Source organism: Nansenia antarctica (assembly GCF_963989245.1).
Source record: "Nansenia antarctica genome assembly, chromosome: 1".
NCBI lineage: Eukaryota > Metazoa > Chordata > Actinopteri > Argentiniformes > Microstomatidae > Nansenia > Nansenia antarctica.
In genome coordinates, this window is record NC_137674.1 from 9,816,157 (window position 1) to 9,835,966 (window position 19,810).

At 43.8% G+C, this 19,810-nt stretch overlaps 1 protein-coding gene across 1 annotated transcript in view; it reads left to right on the plus strand.

Annotated features, from left to right (window-relative positions):
* dst (dystonin) overlaps positions 1-19,810 on the plus strand; it is a gene marked incomplete at its 5' end in the record, with an annotated part of 136,747 nt that overhangs the window by 97,915 nt on the left and 19,022 nt on the right. The window contains 22 exons of the mRNA XM_080534608.1: positions 4,323-4,484; positions 4,723-4,893; positions 5,173-5,339; positions 5,856-6,015; positions 6,238-6,564; positions 6,797-6,881; positions 7,182-7,423; positions 7,561-7,767; positions 8,240-8,359; positions 9,739-9,846; positions 9,990-10,208; positions 10,380-10,583; positions 11,626-11,857; positions 12,020-12,246; positions 12,466-12,588; positions 12,905-13,006; positions 14,110-14,211; positions 14,789-14,962; positions 15,488-15,643; positions 16,739-16,936; positions 17,792-17,920; positions 18,628-18,798. Of these exons, the coding sequence (XP_080390734.1) occupies positions 4,323-4,484; positions 4,723-4,893; positions 5,173-5,339; positions 5,856-6,015; positions 6,238-6,564; positions 6,797-6,881; positions 7,182-7,423; positions 7,561-7,767; positions 8,240-8,359; positions 9,739-9,846; positions 9,990-10,208; positions 10,380-10,583; positions 11,626-11,857; positions 12,020-12,246; positions 12,466-12,588; positions 12,905-13,006; positions 14,110-14,211; positions 14,789-14,962; positions 15,488-15,643; positions 16,739-16,936; positions 17,792-17,920; positions 18,628-18,798 (3,786 nt within the window). The remainder of the gene's footprint in view (positions 1-4,322; positions 4,485-4,722; positions 4,894-5,172; positions 5,340-5,855; positions 6,016-6,237; positions 6,565-6,796; positions 6,882-7,181; positions 7,424-7,560; positions 7,768-8,239; positions 8,360-9,738; positions 9,847-9,989; positions 10,209-10,379; positions 10,584-11,625; positions 11,858-12,019; positions 12,247-12,465; positions 12,589-12,904; positions 13,007-14,109; positions 14,212-14,788; positions 14,963-15,487; positions 15,644-16,738; positions 16,937-17,791; positions 17,921-18,627; positions 18,799-19,810) is intronic.

The following is a 19,810-nucleotide window of genomic DNA, read 5'->3' on the forward strand; positions in this document are numbered from 1 at the left end:
CTTTTCATGGTGATGCTCATATATAGTTACGTTGTGTGTTTGTTCTGACGCACTTAAGACCATTTTTGTGTTGAAGCTGCCCTAAAAAGTGCACTTACACACAATCAAGAAAAGCGTTTGAATTTCCTTCATTGACATCTTTGTTCAACCCTTTATAACGGTTTAATTTAATTCCGAGCCATTGTGAGTGTGAGTGACTGATGAGTAGTTCTGTTGAAAGGGGTTTCCCTGCAGATAATGTCACAAAGAAATGTAGCCCTTCTTTAACCTTTGGACTGAATAGCCTGTGTGAAAAACATTATTCACAGGCAATGTTATATGTTCCTAATGCTCAATATCGGTATGCAGGAGATATGTGTAGCATGTTGGACTGTTCTGATTAGGAATTGTTTATCCTGTGTTGATTGGAATAGCCATTGTGTTTGTGTTAAATCACATTAAATATTTGATTAAAATATGTTGAATATAAGTTAACATTACATGTGTCTTGACTAGCAGACCTGAAACAGCCTTAGCCCCTTGGAAGAAGGACCAGATTAATCATTTGCCTCCCTTAATTTAATTAAATGGCTGGATTATGACAAAAGTATGTGGAATTCAGCTGCTGAATATCCTTTCTCTAAATCCCAGAGATCTCGTTAACCGCGTATTCATCCTTGCCAGTCTCCCCTTGTCTGTCCTCTCAAGCACAGAGGGGTGGTTGAAGAAGTCGGGATGGTTCAACTCCTTTCTGTTACCATAGTGCCAACAGTTCAAGAAACAAAAATAAATTCCTCTCATTATCACTCCCTCTCTCCTCCTTTCTTCTCTTACCCGTGGTCACTTGCCATTAAAGAAATCCCCATCATGCACTTGGCAGAGCTGTGGGTGTTAAATTACCTGGGGCCTATGCCTCCCACAGCATTCCAGAGTAATTAAGAATATCTGCAGGGTCCTCAGCAACCGTCCACAGGACAACAACAGAGAGTGAAAAACGAGAAAAAGGAGAATCTATTTAAGCGTGCCGTGACGTCACCACAGCGAGAGCCGCCGCCGCTGCTGCTGCCTGCTGGTCTAGGTTCTCTCAGAGCAGAGAGAGGCTGGTGCGTGCTCCTCCCCTCCCCGTCCCCTCGGTCAGAGAGAGAGAGAGGGAGAGAGTGATGGTGCCGGCCGGGACGCAGAAGATGACTAAGAAGTAAAGTCATACGGGCCCTGGAGACAGAAGGGGAAAGAAAAAAAAAAAAGGGTCAGGCGTCCACCAATCAACATGTGCCGGGGCAGCCCTCAGCACAAATGGACTTGTGGCAGATGTTGCCTGAATAATGAGCGGGGGCGGGGCCTCCAGCCCTCTGCCAGAAGGGTGGGTGTCTGTCATTGCCGGGCGAACTACGAGAGAGGCAGGGCAGGCTTTTTTGTTTATCCAGGAGTACCGGCTCTTCTCAGATTGCCCTTTGTTTTTTTATAGAGCCCTGCTGGATTTGTATCAGGATATTTCTACTTTGCACTAAAGATTTCCCTCAGCTTGTTGTGGATGGATGCTCCAGGGATCTGGGGAAGAAAATAAGCACTTTTGAGGGATGTTTATAGCGGAAACAAGGGACCAGCAGAGCAAGACACAATGATGAGCAAGTTTTGACAATGGGGCGAACAGAACCAAATAGGGAATTCTCAGAGGATAGGTGACTGAATGGAGTGACTGTGTCTCCTATTACAGATACTGATTGCAGTCTACATTTTCTGACAGAATTTTTGCAACAGTGTTATTTGGGTCCATATTATTTGGATCTATATTGTTATTGAGTTATATATTTTATGTTGATGTTTTTTTATGAATATTTTTACAGTACAGTAATTGTACAGGAAAACTGATTATTTGTTTTGTTTTAGTAATTTGTTATGAAAACGAATTGCAGTTGATATGATCAATTTCGTGTCTATAGTATAGTATATTTTAAGTCTATATAGTATATTTTAAGCACCTTTTTGCTTTTGCAGCACATTTCTGCACTGAAACAACACATACCTCAAACCATATTACTACCTGTTTAGTAGTATTGTAGTTTGTTTTTAGTCAGTTGATTTGAAATATGGGAAAACCTCTGAGCAGACCAGATTGTCTCCGTCAGAACCCCTCTTGTGTGGGGAAAGGAGAGGAAGAGGACATAAACATTGATGACTGCTATGTGCCTCAGAGATCCATCTATGACACCGTCCGCCTCAATGAGCAGATTGACTGTGGCTCTAAGGGGAGCCTGGCCTCCAGACACTTCACAGGCACCCTGCCCTACACCCACCGCACCCTGGACATCAACAGCCTCTGTGGGAACGGAGTAGCGGCCTCCACCAGCGCTTTCGAGCTCCGCATGAGAGAGGCCGCTAGGCTGGACGAACGTGCTGTCTTCGAAGGCCTGAAGCTCAACGGGGACGTCATCAGGGGAGCGGGCACTTTACTGCCCAAGTCTCGTCTGCAGGGAGGTGGTGGGGAGAAGAAAGAGCAGCCCAACCACCGACGCTCCTGGAGGAACTTTGCCCCCACCAACCTGGGCGAATACGCCAGCCGCAGCGGGACCCTGTGCACCGAGGGTGTGGAGAGGAAGGGCCTGGTGCGTGGCAGGAGAGGCCGGAGTGTCACGAACTCGCTGACGTCAGAGGAGGACTCGGGCCTGTGCAGCCCCACGGCGGAGAGACAGCGCCGCAGCCACCGGACCTCCAGGAGACCCGGCCCGGGCACCAGGAGCCTCTCCTCCACCGAGGCCATGCACGTGTCTGGGGACCTCAAACCAGGCCGCTCCCTCAGCTCGGGGCAGGAGGAGTTTCCTTTCTCCCCTGTTAGGGACCCCATCCCCAGGGGGGGGCTGTATCACAGCGTCAGCAGCCCCGTGCAGGAGTCCCAGCAGGGGGGCGGCACCTTTGCGACTGACCTCAGTGAACCGGAGCTGACCGCCACTAACGGAGGACACAGAGACTCAGTGGGCAGGGTGCCGTCGAGGTCGACCTCGATGACACAAAACGGTAGCTCCGAGCGGCACTCCAGGACGTTAACGGGCTACGACGAGCTCTCCACGGCGGAGCTGCTGGAGGATATGTCGTCCCAGGAGGACGGCGAGTTGATCAGTGTGGTCGTGACTCAGCCGGAGCCGTACGGGAATTACGTGCCCCTGCCGGAGTGTAGGCAGGATGTTCACGCGAAAGCGTTTAATTTGCAACACGGCGCGTCCAAATACAGCATGGAGGACCTGGAAGACTTCCTGCAGTCAGTGGAGAGGCAGGCCTGCTTGGCTAATGGTAGCGAGCGGACGTACCAGCACATGGGGGAAGATGAGATAGAGAGCTTGTTAACCGCTATTGCTGCATGTCCCGAAATGGACCTCATGGGCTTCTCCTCCCCCCAGGTACCCAAAAATAGTCTCCTCCAGCATTGCATGGTGTTTCCAGCTCAACTGGCCAAACATCACATTTTATTTGATAGATATGGCACATTTGATTAGTGTTTCCTGGGTGCTGGCGCAGGTTGTTCCTCGTATATCCGATTAGACGATGGCTGAATTGGGTTTAGCACACTAGCCTGGCCTGTGAGTCTGCCTGTGATCCTGCACAGCTGTGCTTTAACAGATTGCTATACTTTATTTTCCAGAAGCTGCAACCCTGTTATAAAGAGCTTGTTTTTGGCAGCTCTGTGGTTGTGGTCTAGCCTGTATATGTTGTGTATACAATCACACTTCAGGAATTGGCTGAATCAAATTGTGTGACAACAACTATAGCTATTTTTGCTTAAACATCATTCATCTTAATGTCATTGAAAGGGCCTAGTTGATAATCACATTTGACTTGTTTTTGTTTTGTTTCAAGGGATAATACAGTACATGGCTCCCAACTAACCAATGCATTTCAATGAACTTACAAGTATCTATCAGCAATACAAACATAAATATCTTTGGAATTATGAATCCTGCCAGTGGCTGAGATTATAAACAAATGGAAGCCTTATCACTCTTCAGAGTCTAATGGAATGCCTCGTCACTCATCAGAGGAAATACAAAAGCTTAAGAGTACAGAGTGAATCAAGCCCTTCATTATGTCCCAAGTTGAATAATTTCCAGATAACCTTTTAAAAGCAAGTATACCTACTTTCTAAAAGCTCTCCTAAAATGTTGAGTAGGAATTTTGCTTAAGTCAACATCAAACTTGTCCTGTTCTGGTTTTGTTTTAATCCTTGCCAGTATGAATTGCTAACAATGACGTGAGAGAACATTATTTACCATCCAGTCTTAAGTTTATCTTAGTTTTTTTCATCTGGTAGTACTGCGGTATACAACATGTATTTAAAACATTTGTGTCTACAGGTATTCCAGAAAGAGGAGATTGATCCACTGCAGACCCAGTTGCAAGACATCAATTGGCTAGGCCAGGGACTGATCCAGAACGCTGCCAAAGGCACCAGCACTAAGGGCCTTGAACACGACCTGGAGGATGTCAACACACGGTGGAACACCCTTAACAAAAAGGTCAGCTGTCTTCACATTAATTAATCCTCCTCCCACTGGGTTATTGATGCTTTTACAGATGTCAAAGAGGTCAAACACAAATGGTATTTCTGGATCTGGTTTGAAGTCATGATGCTCCTTACGCAGCTCTTGTTTATTTTAGATAGATTGCGTTATTCACTTTGTTACTGAACATGACATTTATTTGGCCTTAAAACATGTAACGTCTTTATCTAACCTAACGTAACTTATTCTGCAGATTGCTGAGCGCTCAGCCCAGCTGCAGGAAGCCCTGTTGCATTGTGGGAGGTTCCAGGATGCTCTGGAGTCACTGCTCAGCTGGCTGACTGACACCGAGGAGCTGGTGGCCAATCAAAAGCCTCCCTCTGCTGAGTTCAAAGTCGTCAAGGCTCAGATACAGGAGCAAATAGTAAGCACACTAGTTAACTAACGTGAACGGACAGCAGTATACATTCAATCAGACATTGTTCAGAGTCACTCATTTAGGCTGATGGTTTAGGCGTCCATCTTTTTTTATTGGTGTCCATTGTCAAACATGGTGTTGTGCTAACCTAATGCTTCTGTTTGACGAACATGTCGTTTACGCCTATTAGATTGACTTCTTTCCCCTAGAAGCGATACTTACTAAAGTACTCAAAGCTTGTTGAAGTGACCTCATAAGTTCTCATCCTTTGTTTGCCTTGGACAGCTCCTCCAGAGGCTGCTGGATGACCGCAAGCCCACGGTGGAGCTGATTAGGAGGGAGGGAGGGAAGGTTGCCGAGCTGGCCGAGTCTGTGGATAAGGAGAAGGTCGGGAAGGAGATTGATGGCCTGGGGCAGAGGTGGGACGCTCTGCTCAAGAAGGCTGAGAACAGGTCTGTCCACCTATCGTCTGTCATATTAACCCCCCCGTCTGTTGACATCATTGCACATGCACACATTAGTTCGCGCTGACATTATCGCACTAGTTCTATTGTCTTTTTATGGTCACTTTTGGTCACTTTTTATTACAATTATTGTTTGCTGACTGCTGTTGTAGAGCTTGGAGCAAGATGCCCAAAACATTTCACTATGTCAATTACAACTGTATGCAATATAAGTGGCGAATAACATTTGATTTGATTTGATTTGTTGAAGAAAGAAAACGATGAGTTAAGCGTTTTGCTGTGTAATCAGTTTATTTGTAATACAATGTGTAAAACATCGATTAAATGCTATTGTGTTGTGCTTTCGCAATGTCTTGCCTCTTCGCAAGGCCCCATTTAAAAAAACAAATAAAAAATAAATGGGCTAGTCTAAAAAAAAAGCACCATAATCTAATCTAAGTATTTGGTGAGACCGATTTAATCTTGCCTCATTCCTCACCATTCTTTCTGTGGACATGGTGGCAGGCACAAACAGCTGAAGAGTATCCTGGTCGTGGCGCAGCAGTTCCATGAGACACTGGAGCCGCTGGCTGAGTGGCTCACTGGTACAGAAAAACGACTGGCCAACTCTGAACCTATCGGCACCCAGACCTCCAAGCTGGAAGAGCAGATCTCCCAGCATAAGGTGCCGCTGACATGCTGCTTCCTAACTCAATCGTTTTCATCATCACCCCTTATCCTGTTCAGTTTTTCATGATTTGGTTGTGTTCATTTTGTCGATCTTTTCTGTTGAGATTTGTATTCAGTTTCCGGTATTTTGTATCATTTTTTCATTGTTTTCCCCATTTTGTTTGTGTTTGTATGTGTGTTTATTCCCCTGGGTTTGTGTTCCATTGGTGGTGGTCAGGCGTTAGAAGAGGAGATTATGAGTCACAGTAAAGACCTGTATCAGGCCGTCAGTCTGGGTCAAATGCTCAGAACTGTGAGCTCAGTGGACGATAAGGAGCTGGTCCAGGCTAAACTGGACTCTACTCAGGCCAGTTACATAGAACTGCAGGAGCGCTGCAGGCGGAAGGCTGAGATGCTCCAGCAGGCGCTGGCTAACGCCCAGCTCTTTGGAGAGGACGAGGTGGCCCTCATGAACTGGCTCAACGAAGTGCACGTTAGACTGAGTGAAGTGTCTGTTGAAGACTACAAAACGGACGTGCTTGAAAAGCAGCGTGCAGAACAACTGGTATTACACACAGGCCTAACATTTCATTTATTCATTCATTATTATTATTATTTCTATTCTATTTATATTTGTCGCTTTGAGTTATTTTCAGTTACTTTATGTTTTAGTTTTTCATCAATTTGAGTTTAATAGCCCCATTGGTGCTAGGCTCCTAATGCAAACATGGCCAAATTAGTTGTTCCTGAAGTTCTGTGTGTTATGAGTTGTTCCTGAAGTTCTGTGTGTTCCCCAGGCCCTGCAAGAGGACATTGAGCTGAGAAAGCAGAATGTCGATCAAGCCATTTCCAATGGCATGGAGTTACTAAAACAAACAACAGGTACAACAGTCTTTTAAATACATGTACAATCCAAATAGTGAAAATAACACCGTTCATCCGTGATCAAACTTTGCTGAGGTGCTGGAACTGAAGAGTATCAGTAGAGTGGAAAATAACAGCATCCGCACACTCAAACACTGTGCAAAAAAAACGTCGTTTATTGCAAGCTTTCGGTCATAGACCTTCTTCAGGCATAAATCAGACAAACACATGTACAACCATAATGTGAATGAAACACACTCCTTAGGATCACTGATATATTATGACTATATTATTAACATTATTAACCTTAATTTTTAGGTGACGAGGTGGTTGTCATCCAGGGCAAATTGGACGGAATAAAGAGCCGGTATGCTGAGATCAACTCCATGAGTGGTAATGTTTCCAAGACCCTGGACCAGGCCCTGACTCTGGCCACTAAGCTGCAGCACACCCATGAGGACCTGAGCTCCTGGCTGGCCACAGTAGAGGGGGAACTCGCTGCCTTCACCGCTCAGCAGCCTGTGGGAGAGCAACTCACTCAGGCACAAGACAGACAAAAGGTAAGAGGATTATTTGTATTATTATTATTATTATTATTATTTACAGATGGGCTCTGATATTTACTATGACAGCATCATTTACCAGGCAGATGAATAGAGTTGATGGTGCTCATTGTGTGTCCTTCCCTCTTATCTAGGCTTTGCTGAAAGAGGCCCAGGAGTACAAGCCCCAGGTTGACAAACTGAACGAGGTGAGCAGCTCTCTCCTGGAGCTGGTGCCATGGCGGGCCCGCGAGGGTCTGGACAAGCTAGTGACTGAGGACAACGAGAGATACAAGGCTGCCAGCAGCGCCATCGCCCAGCACGTGGACCAGATCGACGCCGCCCTATTGAAGTCACAGCAGGTACACCAGTCATATGCCTCAGGCCATGGCAAACGGGGGAAATTATAAACTGACAATGGCACCACAACCCCACAAATCTGCTCAACAAAGGGGACCTGTGACAAGGATGCTAATTTGCATTTTGGATGATTGGTGCAATTATGGTGTAAATGGCATCTGCTTTCAGCTCAAAGTCCTGCCTCATTTGGCCATGGAGCCTCCTGGGAGCTTTGTTTTTCTGTCATTGTTGTTCATTAAACACTGGGATTAGTTACAGAGGGTGGGTTCGTTTGCATCTGATTATTTGCTAATTAAGAAGCACATGTATTGTAGTACTACAGACACTAAACAGGTCGTGGTTTTGCATAGTCATCATTAAATTGTGTCAAACTCATCAATAGATATTTTAATATTTTATTTCCCATCACAAATATTCTTGTAAAGATATCAGGTGAAATTAAGTTGTTAATTGTTGTGCCATGTTCCTGTACAGTTTGAACAAGCAGCCGATACAGAGCTCGTCTGGCTCACTGGAGCAGAGAGGCAGTTGATGTCCCTGGGCGAGATCAGGCTTGGACAGGACCAGACCACCCCTCAGCTACAGACACAGAAGGTTTGGTTTTGATATACATGTTTATAGAGACATTGGCCACAACCAGTGGGGGACTCAGGGTGTTTGAAGGGCAGGGGCAAAAAGAAAAAAAGGGCACCTACTGCACAACATGGGACCCCATCAGTGCACATGGTCAAGTTTAGACCAACGGAAGGGCAGCCAATAGGGCACATCCTCTAATTTTCGCCACTCAAACGGGCATTTTTGCCACTCAAAAGGGCACTTAAGAGAGACGTTTTTCAACCGTGGGGGCATCAGGAGGGGCGGTCGCCCCCCCTGCCCCCCCCCCCTGAGTCCGCCAGTGGCCACAACCATACAAACAAGTAAACAATGATATGTGCTGCAGCTGCATCTGGATGATGTGCATTACATATATTCATATATTATCACTAAAGAAAGTGAATCAACTAAACATCACCGCCATCGCAAGTCTTAAACCCAGTCAGTAACAATGCTATGGTAGCCTAAGAGAAGACAACAATCTATTCGTATTTTTTAAGCTATACAACAGTTGCTTATAGGTTATGACGATTTTAAAATGTACATTCTGTCATGAGAGATTGGTGTGTAAGATATGGGTCAGATGTGTGAGGAAAACCACACTGTTCAGATGTAGCTTGAGTCATGAAGGTTTTTCTACCACATAACAGGACATGTTTGCCGAGATCCCATTGCATTCAATCACAAAGAGTGTCGGACTACAACAGTCACAGCCACGTACATTTATGGTTGAATTGTGTGTGCAAGTGATTCGACAGGACAGATGTTTGTGTAATGGATGTCAATTCTCAAGCAACGGACAGTGAGGACGTGACTAGACCGTCATCCAAACTTGTATAAAGTAACTTGTATCACATGAATTGTGGGGTGTACGGTAAATAATTCATGTATTCATGTGTTGTGACTGTGCAGTATTAGCTGTCCAGCTGCTGTTAACATAAGGCTGGTTTCGTGCACACAGATTATGACTAATTATAGGCTAGACTAAAAAGCATCTGCAATGACTATTTTTATTTAATTTAATATGTTATTTAATCTGTGTTTGGAGACCGTACAAGGACTGTCTGTCTACTCTATGACAAGAAACCATCTTATTTAGTTATTTTGTTTATATTTGTTCTATGCCCCTTGGATTGTATGGTTTATTCTTGTTTTATTATGTAGTTTATATTATTGCTATAGTGTGTTTTAGTGATGACTATTGTTCTATTATTATTTTGATGCTGTGTGGATATGGTAAAGCACTTTGAGCTGCAACGTTTGCAGGAAAGGTGCTATACAAATAAAGGTTATTATTAATATGATTATTATTATTATTATGATTATTTATTATTACATTCAAAACCAACCAAACCAAACATCTTCCTGTGATTGAGCAGGGCTTCTCCATGGACATCATGAGACACAAGGATGCCGTGGATCAGATAGTGAAAACAGGAGAGGCCATCATGGACAGTAAAGACCAAGAGGAAAAGCAAGCCTTGAAGGTAAAAAAGCACCACAACATCAGTTTATTCCAAGTGACACTCCACAATAGTTATGTGACTGTGAATGTGGTTGAGGCCTACTAACGTAACTAACTCAACTAATGCTTAAACATCTATTTTTTCCCTTGTCACATAATGAGCAGACCAAAATCCAGGCCCTCCTGGAGAAGTCCGGTGTTGTCAGTCAGCTTAACTCGGAGCGCTATCTGCAGCTGGAGCGAGCCCAGTCTCTGGCCGGCCAGTTCTGGGAAACCTATGAGGAGCTGTGGCCATGGTTACAGGAGACTCGCGCCAGCTTCAGCCAGCTACCCAAGCCCGCCATCGAGTATGAGGCCCTCAGACAGCAGCAGGAGGAGCTCAGGGTGAGGGAAACATAAAGGGCCCGGAGTTTTTCCTGATCACATTATTGTTGAAGTTGTAGTTATTGTCTCTAGTCTCTACCATTTAGTGTTATTGTTTGTATAGCCAATTTGTTGTTGTTGTTGTTATAGGCCTACCATATGTGTTCTCTGACAATGTCATCCCCACCACAGCAAATGCGAGAGCTGATAGCAGAGCACAAGCCCCACATTGACAAGATGAACAAGACGGGCCCCCAGCTCCTGGAGCTGAGCCCGGTGGAGGGGGTCCCCATCAGGGAGAAGTACACAGCCACTGACCTACTTTACGCCCAGCTCAAGGCCGACGTGAAAGAGAGAGCCGCCACTCTGGATGAGGCCACCTCCAAATCCACTCAGGTGACAATGACACGTCCACTTTTGTTGTCATCATTTCATACCCACTTTAGTTGACCTGCCTCCTTTCTGTTCTCATCTACTCACCTATTCTACATACTGTATTTCACCTATTCTTATTTTTTTCCCATATCGGTTTTCTGATTCTTTGATATGACTTTATTTGGATAAATGACACCCAGACCGAAGAGATGAGGCCCAGTGGCACAGTGATAGCTGCCTAGCTGCACTGATGTCAAGTACATTTAGTATGGACATGAGTTGTAGAGTTTGAAACCATTTGGATTGTTTATGTGAAGGATGTACCGGCATTTGAGTTTGGTCGTAAGATGGCTTATGTTGTTTCACTTAGTGCATTTGAGTGGTGATAAGTGTGTTTTAAAAAGGGTTTGGGATGTGTCCCATAGTGGGACTGTTTGATGACCTGCCAACATAGCATCGCTCTAATGAAAACTGAGCTAAACCGGCATGATAAAAACTCCTTATCATGTTCCTGCCTCAAAGCTGAGAGGAAACATTATTCATATCCTTCCTTTGAAAACAGGACAACAATACTCATGGTAAAAACAGGGCACGTCTGGTTCCAACTTTGAATGTGTTTCACCTGCAGAGTTATGTTTAACTAGCATCTGTCGGGCCCTAACAGAGGGTGGGTACTAAACTGTTTAATTGCATGTTGATTGATTATTATGACAATTGATTTGATTTGCCCTAGTTTGCCCTGGTTTGCACTAGTTTACAGCTTGTAGTGTCTTAAACCTCAATTAAAACGGTTTGATTGTTCTATTTTCATATATCAGTATTCATTATATACGGTTTATTGCTCCTTTAGTTTGAAGAACACTTTGAGTTACAGTAGCAATTTGCATGTGTCCATTTACTGTATGTCCAACGTGAACTAAAATTATTTTCTTTTTTTTCCTTCTTTTTTTTACTTTTATATAAGAACAAATAAAAGTACTTCAGAGATTTTGTTGGATCTAGTGTTATATCTAGATGTTATGACCCAATAAGTCAGTTTAACCATCTATCTATCTGCCCTCAGTTCCATGACAAGATTGACCCCATGTTGGAGTCCTTGGAACGGATTGTTGAGCGGCTGCGTCAGCCTCCCTCCATCTCTGTGGAGGTGGACAAGATCAGGGAGCAGATCGCAGAGAATAAGGTTGTTACCATGGACCTGGAGAAACTACAGCCCTCTTATGAGACTCTGAAGCAGCGAGGGGAGGAGATGATTGCACGCTCAGAGGGGGCTGACAAGGACATATCTGCCAAAGGTAATGTCCGTGTCCCTCCTTGTCCATCGTTGGGAAATGTTTTGAGCAGTGCTGTTGTGTATGGTGTTTGGACCAACCATACTTAACCTGACATGGTCTCACTCTGCACAGGTTGTTGAGGTGTGCGTATTCAGACAGTTTCTTAATCTGTGTTTCTCTCAGCGGTGCAAGACAAGCTGGACCAGATGGTGTTCATCTGGAATGACATCCAGGCCTTGCTGGAAGAGAGGGAGGCAAAGCTGCTGGACGTGATGGACCTGGCAGACAAGTTCTGGTGTGACCACACTGCCCTCATCGTCACCATCAAAGACACCCAGGACCTCCTGAGAGAGCTGGAGGAGCCGGGGGTGGACCCCTCAGTGGTCAAACAGCAGCAGGAGGCTCTAGAGGTCAGAGAACCACACCTCATAATCGATTTGTCTGGTGAATTTGTGTTTGCCATTGTCTATGTGCGTACAAAGACATACGTTTAAGTCCGTTGTGTTTAATTTTCGTTCTGCTTAACAAAGTGTATTTTAATGTCTCTCTGTGTAATGTAGGTTAAGTGAGTTGACCTTATGTTAACCTTTAGATAGTACTCCGAATTCACAATCGGTCTTCTCTCACAGGGGTTCAAAGAGGAGATTGATGCGCTTCAGGAGGAGCTTGATGTGGTCCGAAACTTGGGGGCGGAGCTTATGGCTGCCTGCGGGGAACCAGATAAGCCTGTAATAAAGAAAAGTATTGATGAGGTAATCAATGACATCACCTTAAAAGACCATATTAAAAAGAGACATGATGCCTCAACTAGCCTACTCTAGACAAAGTTTTTCTTTTTTCAAACGGAAGACAATTCACTTGCATCTTATTGAATTTCAAATGGATATTTGTTCAGCTGATTAGTTAACGTCACATAATATTATGGTTTAATTTTGTCCAGAATAATCAATATTACCATTGCTACCCAATGTGATGTAACGTTGAAGCGTTCGGTATAGCGTTTGTATCAGAGTGGCACTAACTGCTGTGGTGGACCTTACTGATGTGAGCCTGTGTCGCGTTCCTCAGGTGAACTCAGCGTGGGAGACCCTGAACAAGTCGTGGAAGGAGAGGGTGGACAGACTGGAGGACGCCATGCAGGCCGCTGTACAGTTTCAGGATGGCCTACAGGTACGCGCTACTGTTCATTATAGTGATATTGAATGTTTCATCATTCACCCTCAAAACCCACCTCTTCAAGCTTGCCTTCACCAGTTAACCCTCTCCCCCTCCCCTTCCCATGTGTCCCCAGCACTACCTTAATTAGGCCCCTATACTTTCTCTTACCGTATTTATTTTTTTGTTTCTTTTTATTATTACTACTCGATCTTTTCAGTTTGTAAAGCGTCTTTGAGTGTCTAGAAAAGCGCTATATAAGTCTAATGTATTATTATTATTATTATTATTATTATTATTATTATTATTATTATTATCATCATACTCTTCAGCAGCTGCTGTCACTGAATACCCTGCCAAACATTTAGCAGTTTGACGTACTGGAGGTTATTGGAGTTCTGGGAATGGATATCATTCTTTGCATGTTGTACAAGTTAGGTGAGGTTTCATCAGTCATTGTGTTATGATTCACTCTACCTCCCCCGGCCTTTACTCATAGGAAAACAAGTCACTCACAAGCACGTATAACATGTCCATGTCTTTGGTTATGTTTTAGTCTTCTGATCAATACACAAATGGCCCCCTATTAATCACAGTAATGTGAATGTGCTTGCCGCCTAATGTTACGATTTAGCACCGTGGCCACTTAACGCCTCTCACACAGATTCAAGGGTTTCAATATTTACAGTGTTTGGAATGGGAGGTGATACAGTGTTCGCTTTAGACGTGAAAATTAAATACTTAGCTAGATTTGGATTGTAGTACTTAATGTGTTTTGTTTATATTGGCTGTAAGTTGTTTACAGTGCAGTGTGTGGTCCCTGAACATGTTAATGTTTTCTTTCATGTTTCATCTCATGTTTCATGTTTAATTAAGTGATTTTAAGTGGTTTAAAAGTGTACTAATTTTTGGAACCACCTAACAACTCTCAGACATGAATAACTAAAGGTCTGTCTCTATTTCACTTTGAGCTTTGTCTGCATTATGGACAGTTTGGGTTTACATAAGAACAATTGGTGGATTAAGTGATACAGACGATACTGAATATGAAACCTGAGTCTTTGTCAAGCTAGCGTTGTATTCTCCCAGTGACAATAGCCTCTTCTCCTCCTCCGTAGGGAATGTTTGACTGGGTGGACATCGTGGAGAGCAAACTGGATTCAATGTCACCTGTGGGAACAGACCTGGTGACTGTAAAGCAGCAGATTGAAGAACTTAAGGTATTTTATGTCTGTAGTTGTAGACAAAACATTCTATGTTGGAGAAATGTTCTACTCTCTGATCTATTCCCACTTATTTCTCATCAAAACACGATGCTGTTTTCTCTTGCTTCAGTATGACAGTATAAACCAGCATCACACACCTAATACCAGCTGTGTTTAGGCTCTATCCTCAGTTTCGGCCCTCCCTTCATTGAACTATAGTGTCAACAATGTAAATCATGCTTTAGAGAGCCTTAAATAGACATGTACAGTATTTGCATTTCTCCTTTGATTCACAAGACCAACAAAGGTAGTACTGTCTGAAAAGAAAAAAAGCTTATTATCAGAGACCGGTAAGGTGTATGTGTTTTTCCTGCCACCAGATCATAGCCATTATGCAATTCTATTGACTAGTTGCTTTTGCAATACTTGGTGTGTGTTATTATTGTTTTTTGCTTCTCATTTTGTGTGTTTGTTTGTGTGTGTGTGTGTGTGTGTGTGTGTGTTTGTGTGTTTGTGTGTGTGTGTGTGTGTGTGTCTGTGCGTGCGTGTGTGTATTTGTGTGTGTGTGTGTGCGTGCGTGTGTGTGTGTCAGGAGTTCAAAGGCGAGGCGTACCAGCTGCAGATAGAGATGGAGCGCCTGAACCACCAGGCCGGCCTGCTGCTGAAGAAAGTGACGGAGGAGATGGACCGCCTGGCCATCCAGGAGCCCATGACCGAGCTCCGGTTGCTCTGGGGCAACCTGGATGAGAAGATCATCAACAGACAGGTCAGTCAGGGCTGTTTGTATGGGTGCTTTATTGACCACAGCTTAACACTTAATCAGCCATGAGGGGTAATTTGACCCCTGTGAGTAAAAAGAAATGGTTATATCTTTGCACTCGATCAAAATTTCAGGACCCTCCTTCCATGACTTTTCCTAGATATGTCTGTTCTACCACCCAGTATCCTTCCCATTTCAAAATCACATCAGGATAAGCTAGTATAAAGCTATTTTGCGGTTTTTCTGTGTAGGGAGCAGGCTAATTTACAAGCGGCCAACTAGTGGTCATTGTGTGTAAATAGCAGCTTAGCATTGTAAAGAGGGGGTAGTAGTAGTAGTAGGTAAAAAGGCACGGCTGTTCTAGTGTTAACAACAATGTACAACAATGTATACAGTAAAGTGTCTCTAAGTAATGCCTTTTTCCACTCCGCTCTATAAAAAAGGTTGATGCAGTGAAACGATGAGTGACTTGTACTGTAGCTGACTTGTACTGTAGCTGACTGATTCTGTTGGGATTTTCATGTTCTGTAGCACAAACTAGAAGGAGCGCTGTTGGCCCTGGGGCAGTTCCAGCACGCCCTGGACGAACTCCTGGCCTGGATGACCAACACAGAGGAGCTGCTGAATGAGCAGAGGAAGGCCGGAGGAGACCCCAAAGCCATCGAGATAGAACTTGCCAAGCACCACGTATGACAGACCTCTTTTTTTTTTAATCTTAAGCCCCATTCACATGGGATTAGTGTTATCTGGGGACCTCTGGGAATTTTTAATAATTACGGAGGTCGTATGTGTCCTTAATCCCGTGCGAATCGAATCGGCCAATCATGTCCGTTAAAATGAAGAAATTCCACTGCAAATTACCTACCATATTTCGCTGATTACGGAGGTCCTGTGATAATAGTTGTCCCGTGCGAATCGGATTGTCGGTAATTTGGGGTGAGTTTGTTTTTCAGCCCCTTGTTTTTCACAGCGTGTTTGAGAACTAACCAATGCCTGTTACGTTTGTTGTCCATGAAGCGGATGTTACACAGAACCATGACATCATATCCGGGGGAATGTCCGTAAATTCCAATAAAACACAGGCTTTGCTTATCCCGTCCGAATGCGGCACACGAAACACAGACGTCAGGCGGGAATTTCTAAATTACAGAGGTCACCATACTAGTCCTGTGCGAATAGGGCTATAATCTGTATCCTAGTGTTACAGGAATAAGCTGAGCATCGTGAGCGTGACATTTTCATGACCTGACCTCCTTAACCTTGGGATTAGCTAACATCAACAACATAGATCAAACCCCATCATGCATAGAGTACACCAATACACACACTGCACTGTCAAGCATTATTACGATACAAATACACATACAAATCTGTGCAGACCACAGTTCTCAAGTTCATGTGATCCATTTCTCTACAAAGCTGCTATAACTTTTTAATCCATCTGACACGTTAATGCTTGTGGTGCTTTGATCCATCCTCAGTGGCCTGTCTGGTAGAGGACCACCAGGCTGGCCAGCAGGTTTATGGAGTATTGACATGTCTAAATGTATGGGCAATAAGAGTTTAGTGGATTATATGAGGAAGATATCCATTAGATTGGATTGACAGTCACACACACTATCAGATGTATAGACACTAAAAGAGACATTAGACAAGAATATTGAGGGTAAAGGGATTGGATGTCCAGCTTAGCGACAACCCCACCATTATCTGCTCCTCTGATTGAGCCATTGACCTAGTTTTTCACCATCTCTGGACCTTCATCTCCTCCTCTCTCCCCAGGTCCTTTCCAACGACGTGTTGGCCCATAAGGCGACAGTGGAGGCCGTCAACAAGGCAGGCAGTGACCTGGTGGAGTCGACGTCTGGGGAGGAGGCCTCTGGGCTGCAGAGCAAACTGGAGAACCTCAGCCAGCGCTGGAAGACGATCCGGGAGAAAACAGAGCAGAGGAGGCACCAACTGGACGGCGCTCTGCTCCAGGTATGTGCTCTAATACCTTCACAACAACCCCACCTCCACCCAGATCTCAACTATCTATCTTCAGCGTCACCCGACAGCTTGGCGGAATATCTTAACCAAGACTATGATTGATACTCCTCTCCCCAGGAGTATAAGAATGTTGTATCTCAAAAGCATAAAGATGCTTTTAGAGAAGTTGGAGGAGAGGTGCCTAAGCCCTTCCCCCCCCTCTTCATTCCTGTCTCTTGGTGCCTCTATTCATAACTTTGACATTTTGGGGAATGCTTTCATGTGTACATGTTGTAAAGAATGAAAACGACCTGTGGATATGTTTTTTGTATTTGAAGAGTTTTAAAAGGGTTGTTATCAAATAAATATCTGTGATTATTTGAACAGTTTTATGGCCAGGAATCAGGAATGTTTCACAAAAAGTAGTGGAATGTGAACCCCTATAACAAAAAAGCATGTTCTTGATTTAAAAAGGGTTGCCCAAAATGATCCTGTCCAATCCAAGAAAGGTTCTCGGTAAACCTGCAAAGCTCTGTTAAAATCATTTTATAGACAAATGTGGATTTATGTAGATATGAAAACATGAGGAGAATTTTTTTTTGTTCTCATAGCCAGGTGTAAAGTGGGAACATTTCAGGCAATTACACATGAAAATGTTAAATGATTAGACTGTTTTCAGGTTTATTATTCATTGTTCCCCACTGTAAAATCCCTAAACTCACACTGTCCAAATACAACTATATTTGGACATTTAAATGTATCTAAGTCTAACTAATAACTCAGACATTCACTTTTCCCCCTCCATGAAGTTCCAAACAATGATGGCATGAACCCTATTGTCCTGAGTCAGGCTGTATTGTGTTGTAGGCCCAAGGTTTCCATGGCGAAATTGAAGATATGCAGCAATGGCTGAAAGACACAGAACGTCAGCTGTTAGCATCAAAGGCTGTGGGAGGCTTACCAGACACGGCCCGGGAGCAGCTTAACGCCCATCTGGTATGTATTTAACAATATGAAAGGCCTCATACAGATGGTAGGCTTGTAAGGGCCTGGCTCTGCCTTGTCTGTATTCTATCTGTGAAGTGTGAAAATTACATAGCAAAATACACAAGTGCTTCTTCTGAAAGATTCATTAAATCCTAAAGTGTTTCAAATTGATTAAGCGTCGCCTAAGCACAATGAATGTTGTGAGACATGCTACTGTGTTTTGTTTTTGTTTGGGTGTCTCCTGATTGGATAGCCTCAGACACTGTTAACTTTCCCCCAGGGTGCACCATTAGCACCATTACCATTAGCAGCTTATTGCTGGAACAAAAACAGAGATGATAAAAAATGATAATATTATCAAACTTGCTGAAGATTCTGGGCTATGTGTGCTCTCACTATTTCACCATTAATTCATTAATTAAACAAATGTTGTGGACTTGATTTGAATGACATGTGCTCACTAAACAACGTGGTAAAGAAGTCAGTTACAAAGTTAGGCACAGTAAAAAAAAAAAAAGACAAAAAAAAAAGAATTGACATTTAATTTACTTCAACATTTTTTACATTTTCGAATTATAAGTCTAGAGTGTTATTATTATTATTATTATTATTATTATTATTATTATTTGACAAATGGTATAGTATAACAGCATTGTTATATAATTCATATAACATCACACTTGTTTAATCAATCCCTCATTATTGTCCCTCTGCAGGAGCTGTGCTCGACATTCCAGGCCAAGGAGGAGCTGTATCAGAAGCTGATGGACAAGGGTCAACAGCTGCTCACCATGACCCCCGGGTGTCAGGACAGCAACACGGAGCAGGACCTCCGGAACCTGCAGGAGAAGTGGGAGGCTGTGCAGGCCAAGGTTGCAGAGAGAAAGGTAGGGAACAGGGAGCGCTACTAGTATGATGATGGAGTAGCATGTGGCTTACATCTGCCAAAGTGGTCTGGACTTGTCAGCTAGTGATTCAGGATTTGGGGTTTAGATCCCAAGTGAGATGGTGCTGTCCCCGCACTTCTGCACTCATGTTATACACAAGCCTTTAATCTGAGTAGTGATAATTAAGGGTGAAAAGCCGGAGACGGTTGTAAGCAGATGTAGGATGTGGTCACACTGTACATTAGATCACCACTGGGAAATGAGTTGAGTCAGCACGGAACAAAGAGATCTCAGCTTCGGAACCTGACACATCACTGTAGTCATGGGCACATGACAAGTTGTAAGGGATGTAACGGAAATACTGGAGATACTTGGCTGAGAGTGTGTTCCAATGTGTTCCCCCAGTCCTTTAATCCGTTACAATCTAGTGTACTCCACTTCTCAACTCACAAGTACAGGGGAGCCACCCCTCCTACATTTCGTTGTTTGGTACCTGTACTGTAGCAATGACAATAAAGACCATTCATTCCATTCATTCATTCATTCATACAGTAACCTCTGGGTTATGAGATTGTGTAAAGGAAGCACACTTCAGTCACAATTAGGTACACTATGTTGAGGAAAAGACAGCACTGTTATGTACTTACTGTATATCAGGGGAGAATGCCACTAGCCTTGTAAATGCAGCCCTTTCATACTGTAGAGCCTTGTAGGTTGGCAGTTGTTGTTAAATGACAAAGAACAGACCTCATGGCCAATCAGCTGTATGATAGGGTAAACTGTATGGTCCCGGGCGCTGAGGTGGCGTAGCGGGTTAAGCGTTGACCATGTAACCGCAGGGTCCCCGGTTTGATTCCGGCCGGGGACATATCCTGCATGTCATCCCTCCCCTCTCTCTCTCACCCATCCTTCCTGTCTAAATCTCTACTATATCTGTCAATAAAATGAAAAATATGAGTGGGACTGCCCCACTCAGAAAAATTTACTTAAAAAAAAACAAAAAAAACTGTAT